The sequence below is a fragment of the Geospiza fortis genome, unplaced genomic scaffold (genome assembly GCF_000277835.1).
Source record: "Geospiza fortis unplaced genomic scaffold, GeoFor_1.0 scaffold361, whole genome shotgun sequence".
NCBI lineage: Eukaryota > Metazoa > Chordata > Aves > Passeriformes > Thraupidae > Geospiza > Geospiza fortis.
In genome coordinates this window covers 2114025-2122180 of record NW_005054356.1, presented here as the reverse complement: position 1 = coordinate 2122180, position 8156 = coordinate 2114025, and the positions used below count along the sequence as shown (strand labels likewise).

Here is an 8156-nt window from a genome sequence, read left to right as displayed (position 1 = left end):
CGTGCGCCAGAGCGGCAGCACCCCCGGCCGCGCTCGGGTTTGGGCTCCCCGGCTGCAGCGAGGGGCACGGCGGGGTTGGCTCTGCCAGGGCGCGGCCCGAGAGGGCAGCCGGGAGGTGTGGGGGTCCCAACAGCAGCAAGAAGTGTATTTTTATTTATTTATTTTATTTTACTGTATTTAGTTTGGTTTATTTGTATATCCCTGGGTGCCTCCCAAGAGGGTGCTGGGGTGCTGGCTGCGCTGAGACGCCCCAGGCACGCTGGAGGGCCTTGCAGGGCTCACTCTTTCATTCGTTCGCAGGGCAAGGATGAGTCTGTTCGGATCCACGTCGGGGTTCGGTACCGGCGGTACCAGCATGTTCGGCAGCACCACAGCCGATAACCACAACCCCATGAAGGTGCGTGTGCCAGCCCCCTGTGCTGCTGCATGTGTTACTTTGTCACAGCAGGACCCACTGACTCATTCTATAGAAGTAATAAGGGCTCGGTTCCCAGTTTTCAAAAGTTGTTCTGTCTCCTGTGTTCCCAGGATATTGAAGTAACATCTCCACCTGATGACAGCATATCTTGTTTAGCGTTTAGTCCGCCAACGCTGCCGGGTAATTTCCTCATTGCAGGATCATGGGCAAATGATGTAAGTATTCTCTGTTAGATATGGAGATTAATAAAGTGCCTAAACTGCAAAATGGGATCCTAAAAGCTTGTGCAGGACACCTGAAAACCTAACTTGTTGAAGAACTGCAAAATTTATGTCTGGTACCAAGGCACTAAGTTTAACATAGTTGATAAATCATTGCAAACCCAAAAAGATTACGTTACTGATTAAGTTATCATAACAAGGGTTTTTTTGTTTGAAGGATGAGATGCCAGCTGGCTCAGGCAGGGAGGGAAGACAAAAGTGGGCATGTTTGTTGTGTTCTGTCCAGCTGAGGGTTCAGGGTTCTCCAGGACAGTGTGGTGAGGGGTTACAGGTTTGCAAGGCACTCTTGAGGTGGAATTGAAGTTGTGGGGCTGAATTTTGGCTCTACAGGTGACAAGAATATAAGCAAAAAAACTAAGATTTCACTAGCTCTGAAAAAACCCAGACTTTGGTATTTATAACCATACATTTTGTTGGATAAATTAGGGCTGGAGTCTCCAGGACAAGTCTTTTCAAGCTCCTGTTAATATGGTTTATCTGCATTTGCTTCTCCTGTTGCAGGTTCGCTGCTGGGAGGTTCAGGATAACGGACAGACAATTCCAAAGGCTCAGCAGATGCACACAGGGCCTGTACTTGATGCCTGCTGGAGTGATGTATGTTGTTATTTAAAAACAAATGCACATTTTTTACCTAAAGTCCACATAAATTGGTGTGTGGTTTGCAGGCAGATGAGTGCCACAGGTAGCTGCAGCCTGTGGTTGTTGCACAGACTGAAATTGCTGTAAATGTGTGCTGAGTGTGTCCTAGTGGGATGGGCTGGCATGGGTGTAAGAAGACTAAAAGTGAGCTTAAAAGTTAGGAGTGTATTAAAATCTAGATAAAAATAGCACTGTTTTTTCTTCTATGATGTAGGAATAAATAAATTTGAATTGTGTTTCTTCTTTGTCTTGCAATCCCTGTACTTGTTACATTGACGTTACACTGTTTCTAGAAGAGAATAACACTTGACAGTTTTCCTGTTCACTAATCTCTTGGTTTTATTCTTATTTTTTAGGATGGGAGTAAAGTATTTACTGCTTCATGTGATAAAACTGCCAAAATGTGGGATCTCAACAGTAATCAAGCAATTCAGATTGCACAAGTCAGTAAATCCCAAAGTACTAAATGTTTTTTTTCTTTTTCTGTTTTTATTAAAAGTTACCTTTCTAATTTTTATATTTTTGTGATAGTGAAGTGCACCTGAACAGATGATCAAAGTGATTTAAAAACCCTGTGCATCTGTTTCCTCTGTTTTACTTAAGGGAGCTCTATCCACTGCTGCAGTGATCTCACTAAGTCACCCTGATGCATTAGAGGGGAAAAAATATTCTTAAGAAGTCATTCAATTGACTTCACAAATACCAGTTTTTTACTGCAACAACAACAGAATTACAATTTACATTTTCAAATGAGAAGTTAATGTCTGTTTGTAGAATATGTAATTATGGTGACTAAAATTTGTTACCAGTTGTAATTTAAGCAGAGTTGTTCTCTTTAATGATTGCTTCTTGCATGTGTGTTTGTCCTTTCTTTCTTCAGCATGATGCTCCTGTGAAGACCATCCATTGGATTAAAGCCCCAAATTACAGCTGTGTGATGACAGGAAGCTGGGATAAAACTTTGAAGGTTTGATTTTTACCTGAACAAATGGACACAAAGTGTGCTAGTAATTTGTGTATAAAAATATTTACATGAAGCGAAAATATTTTATTAAGCTCTAATAATTAATGGAATAGCCTGACTTCACAGGGAGTTGCACTATTCTGACTGTAACAAGAATGAAACAGTTACACTTGAAATTACTACAGGAGAATGTATCCTGAGCTCCAGGGGTAAGTTTGTTTGTTTCTCTGTTCCATCAGTTCTGGGATACCCGTTCACCAACTCCTATGATGACTCTGCAGCTCCCTGAAAGGTGTTACTGTGCAGATGTGGTAAGTCAGGAGATGTGGCAAACTGGTGCCAGCTGGATAACTGGGAGGAGGAAGAAATTTTGGGGGCTTCTGTAGGACAGGATTTGAATACCGTTAGTGTTTGGTGTCTGTGTGATTGTAGTGCTGGAACATAATCTGATCTTCTTGATCAGGCCCTGGAAAATAGGGATTTTTATCATACAAAACACACTTGGTGTCCTTTTAACATCACAAAAATCAGCATGAGGACTGACCCACCCTTAGTTCTGGACAAGTTTGTAAACCACCATTGCACTTTGCACTAGAACAATCAGCTCATAATTAGAAGATTTTTGGCGTGTTTAATTTCTCAGTGGCAGGGAAAAACTGACTTGTGTTTGAAGAGATGTGAAAAAATGAACTTTTTTATTTATCTGCTTCCTATTTCCCTATTTCTCTCATTCCTTTAACTTGTTCAGAGTGTTCTACCATGCAATTAACACAAGTGTCTTTCTTCCAACCTGTTTTACAACCTTATCCAGGTTCATCCTATGGCAGCTGTGGCCACTGCTGAAAGGGGTTTGATAGTTTATCAGTTAGAGAACCAACCTTCTGAATTCAGAAGAATAGAATCTCCTCTGAAACACCAGGTAAATAATAATATTTGTATTTATACAGATCATTGACATTGTGGGCTTGACATTTTTTGTAAAAACATGCAGTGTTTCAAAACCAAGTTATCTTAGCATGGCAATGGTCTGGTTTTCCAGTGATCTGTTGTTCATCTTCACAAGGATTTAGAAATTTAAACTGTTACTCAAATTCTCAACAGACTTTGAGCTATCTCTTGACCTTGCTAGTGGTTTTGCTTTACCTTGCATTGATGACTTTGAAGTTTTGTGTCCCTGTGGAAAAGATGTCTCAGTCTAAAACTCCTTTGTATCTTTCTCAAATTCAGCATCGCTGTGTTGCTATTTTCAAAGACAAAGTGAACAAACCAACTGGGTTTGCCCTTGGAAGCATTGAAGGCAGAGTAGCTATTCATTATATCAACCCCCCAAACCCGTAAGTATTCAATAAAACATCCCCTCTCTATTGCTTAGGTCACAGTGCTAAAAATAAGAAGCTTTTTTAAAAAATATTTTGAACTTTTTAATTTCCTTTCCAGTGCAAAAGATAATTTCACTTTTAAATGCCATCGCTCCAATGGAACAAACACATCAGCACCTCAGGACATCTATGCTGTGAGTATCCAACATGTATCATATATACACTGTACACTCCTAATGTAAAATTTGCTCTGAACTGTTCTCCTTCACCTTTTATCTTGCCTAAGGCTGTCTTAGAGACATTTAAAGACCTGTCATAGTCATTCTTTAAGAGGAAAGGCAAATTTTTATGCTCTTACAAAACAAGCACTAGATCAGCCTTTCATTGGATCTGCTTGTCAACAAGTGGAGTTGACACTTGTTGATTTTGCAGATATTGAAACAATAGTTGTGTAATGGCATTATGCATTGAATTATGAGGTACTAAGCCAAAAAAATGGTGTTTTTCTTGTTGCTTTGGTGGTTTTTCTTTGGTTGTTTTTGGGGATTTTTTCTCCAAAGAAATTTTAAAGATTTGAGCTGTATTTAGTTGAAATTTAATGTATTTCCTCTTGTAGACCTCAACCCACCTTCTGTGAGTGTGTCCATCACCTGTTGCTATGTGTGGTGTTTTTCATGGTGTTCTGTGTGGTTCTGCAGGTTAATGGGATTGCATTCCACCCTGTCCATGGTACTCTGGCCACAGTGGGGTCTGATGGGAGATTCAGCTTCTGGGATAAAGATGCACGGACAAAGCTAAAAACCTCAGAGCAGCTGGACCAGCCAATATCTGCTTGTTGTTTCAACCACAATGGCAATATATTTGCTTATGCTTCCAGCTATGATTGGTCAAAGGTAGGAAGGATTTAGACTCATGTTCATACTTTCAGTTGACAGCTAAGACTGTTCTTCTTGTGAGGCTTTTGGTGTTTTTTATAAGTAGTAGGTGCACCTTTCTGATTTCTAAGAGAACTTAAAATGGCCATTTTGGCCCCCTGATGAAGTTTAACATTGAGGCTGTGAATTTGTGGTGTTTCAGCTCCAGCAGGACAGGATTGCTAAATGATGCTGGTTTACAAATGTGGATGAGCAAACTGTAAATTCCATGATTCAGAGGTTGCTATGGTTGCTCACACACATTGTGCCGTGGGCAGTGTCACAGGGCAGTGTGGCACCCTGACAGCTTCCCACAGAGCTTGTGAAATGCACATCTCTGCTGCTGGTGCAGGGAAAAAAGCTGTCACTGTGATTATAAACACTTATCCCAGTGTTTGAATGCTCTCTATTAAATTTTCACTGCCACTTAGTGAGGCTTTTGACAGTGCTTATTTATTTATTTCTCTTCCACACTTAACAATACAGATGCAGCAGAACCACAGCAAACCGTGATCTGTGGAAAATCAATACTTCCTGATAGTTTAAGGAGCAAGCTTGGAATGTAACTCATTTTCATGGTGCTTGTAGGATAATGTTCTTGTGGTTTTGAGTGAAATGAATGCAGAAATCTCAAAGATTAACTCAATTGCATGCCACAGAGAGCTAAATTTTAATTCACTGCATTGTATTTAGTCCTCTGCCCACATTAAAATATTTGTTGGTGCCAGGGCAGATGAATTCTTCAGTTCTGCTGCTTGGGTAGACTTTCAGATCTGTAAACCAGTATTAATAGTAAAATCAGTTGGTGCTAAGTACCAACCTTCCTTCCTTCCCAGAGCCATTTCTTGTCCATGGCGTTGGTAATTTCCAACCTGCATGTTGGACCTCAGTAGCTTTATTAGTGTTTACTCTCCCTGATTTGGATACTTGGGTATTAATTTGGTAATGCGTATGAAAATGATATGCAAAACAGGACATTTGCATCTGCAGCTGGGGAACAGAAAACTCTGCAGTTGCCTGTAGAACTTGGGCTTCACTTGGAAAAGATGTGACCTTATGTCATTTAAAAGATAAAAAATCTAAAGTGAAGCTGGGTGGCCATTAAAGGTTTCGTTTTTTCTCTGCCTCGAATGACATTTCAAAGAAATCATACTGAGTTCCTAGCTGCATCTGCAAAGTAGAACTTAGAGATATGTGGTTATTTTTTAAATTAAAAATACTTTATACTTTAAAAATGGATAAAAGTCTCTTCAATTTTACTTTATATGTATAATTCTTGTAATTGCTTGTTCAAGTAAGCTGTTCCTAATCCACCAGTGTGGTCCAATATCTGGTCTTAAAGGCTTTAAGATTAAATCTTAATAAACCAAACTAATGGAATATTCATATTCTTACATTTTAAGTAATGCTGATATTTTTTCTTTGAAGAGAGTAAATGTAGATTATTTTTGTCTTTAGGGTCATGAATTCTATAATCCACAGAAGAAAAACTACATTTTTCTGCGAAATGCAGCAGAAGAGCTGAAGCCCAGGAATAAAAAGTAGTGAGTCTGACTTGAACTCCTCTACTTGTTCTGCCCTTCCTGCCTCTGCTCTTTGGCCATTTGTGCCCTGTTGCACCATGGTTCAGTCAACTTTGGATCACAAACATTTAGCAGGAACTGTAAAAATTGCAGTAAATGTATTCTGACTTGCTGGAGAACATTTCCAAATTAGATACTCTGATGTGTATAAGAAAGAGAGGCTCGTATTGACATGACTTAACCACTCTCTGTTCCACAGCAATAATGAAATTGCAGCAAAATCAACATCTGGGGTGGATATTCCTGCTTTGAAGTGCAACCATTTGTATCTCTGGATTTATTTTGCTAGTATTACATTAAAATATGTTAATTATAATCGTTCTGGAGAAGTTGTATAAATACTGTATTTTTTGTAAGTACTTGGAGAATCACCAGTAATTCTTCTCAAAAGAGGCTTGTCTTTTTTCTTATTAATAATTCAGGGGTTCTTTCATTGCTTTCTGGTTTTTGAAATGGAAGCATTGTCTGCTGTATGCCAGGAAGAAATGCCTTGCAAATAGTTTTCCATCCTTTTTTAGATGACTAGGAAGGTATGTAGGGGGCCAAGAGCAGTGACAGAAACTCAAGGCAGAGGATGGGCCCAGTGCAAACTTCAGATTTTTCTGCCACTCCTGCAGTGGACATGACTTCTGAACAAACTGCTTTTTCCAGTTCAAAGGAGAAGCTGCAGTGGTGCCAAGTGGTGAAATAGCTCAGAGTTCAGGAACATGAGCAAACCTTTAAAGGTTTTATTCATGACCAAACCAATGTGTGCAAAATCCCTTTTACCTAAGCTTCTTTGAAGCTGACACCTTTTAGAGTTGTAAGTTGAGCATTTTAATATGGTTTTGTCCTGTAAGAGGGTGTTCAGGACTGAAAAAAATATTCATTTTTGTATTAACTAGAAAGTAGTGCTGGGAAGCTTCATCCTGATCAAAAATGCTGTGAAACAAAATGAGTGGGTCTCTTTCTGACTTGAATCTACCACTGTTTACTTTTAACTAGCCAGTTGTATACATGCCAAAGTTTTCTTTTTGGAAGTGAATGCTTATTATTCCTGTCTAACTATTGTTTGTTTGATAATGACTGAATAAAAAGGGGATGGGGGGAGCATGTATAGAATTTCATGGCATATTGTACAAATTCTCTGTAAAACTGTTATGGTTTAATGCTGGTGGTTACGGATTCATGCTGAGTTTCAAATAAAATTTTTACTAAATGCTTTTTTATATTCAGAAGTTCTGTTCCAATAATGTGGACAAGGCAATGTACTTCCTGTTTCAAAGCAGCTTCTTGGCCTTTCAGTGTAATTCAGGGACATTTGCTGAAAGTCAGCTCCTTTTCCTCCAGCTGCTTAAGCTGAGAATCCCATGCATTTTCCAACTTCTGTTCCACTACAAATGATTCCTGTGGGTTTGCCTCAAAGAATTGGAGAAGTGGTGTGAAAGGCCTTTTGTTCTGAGATGAATCAAGTTCATTACTATTTCAGCAGCCAAACACCTGACATGGTGAGTACAGATGAATCTCAGACTCCCTCCAGCCCACTGTCTTTTCACTCCAGACTCTTCCCTGAGTTCATCAGTTTTTGCTGGATGAGTATTTCTTGTTTGGTATAGAGGAAAATCTTTTAAATACACCCAACTCTGCTTTGTTAAGGGATTATCTTTTTCTGTTTTATTTCTCAAGATAGTTTGGTTTTTTCCTGCTACTTCTGTATTTTACATAGTTTTAGATTTTGCATTCATGCACAATTTGTTTTCCTTAAGGTAGGAAAGAGTTCCCAGCACTTAAATCAGTAGCTGATCATTTGCTTAAACATTTCTTTGGTTTCTGTTGATTTTTTCCCCTAAGGTTGTGATTGTTATGCAGCAATCTTTGGTTGTTAGCACATTTTTCCAGACTTCCCAGTCAACTGAATGCCACCAAGCAACTGCAGGCTGGAGGTCAGGTGGAAGTGATCACTGAAGTGTGCAGAACTCCCACTGGACTAAACAGGGAGGAATGGAATGTGTCATTGTTTCCTGCTTTAAAAAAATCTCGTTTTGTTTAAATACCTAAC

The 8156-nt window shown here is 39.4% G+C and overlaps 1 protein-coding gene across 1 annotated transcript; it reads left to right on the top strand.

Annotated features, from left to right (window-relative positions):
• The first annotated feature begins 297 nt into the window (after positions 1-297).
• On the top strand, positions 298-7332 carry RAE1 (ribonucleic acid export 1). Its single transcript, XM_005423630.2, has 11 exons — positions 298-397; positions 529-633; positions 1201-1293; positions 1695-1781; positions 2219-2305; positions 2542-2613; positions 3114-3221; positions 3530-3636; positions 3740-3815; positions 4320-4514; positions 5994-7332. The coding sequence occupies exons 1-11, from the start codon at positions 308-310 to the stop codon at positions 6078-6080; spliced, it is 1107 nt and encodes a 368-aa protein (XP_005423687.1). The 5' UTR covers positions 298-307; the 3' UTR covers positions 6081-7332.
• Positions 7333-8156: the final 824 nt, after the last annotated feature.

Coding starts and splice junctions, on each gene's coding strand:
- RAE1 (XM_005423630.2), top strand. CDS start 308: ATGAGTCTGTTCGGATCCACGTCGGGGTTCGGTACCGGCGGTACCAGC. Junction 2,614..3,113: donor GGTGTTACTGTGCAGATGTG/GTAAGTCAGGAG, acceptor AACCTTATCCAG/GTTCATCCTATGGCAGCTGT. Junction 3,816..4,319: donor CACCTCAGGACATCTATGCT/GTGAGTATCCAA, acceptor GTGGTTCTGCAG/GTTAATGGGATTGCATTCCA.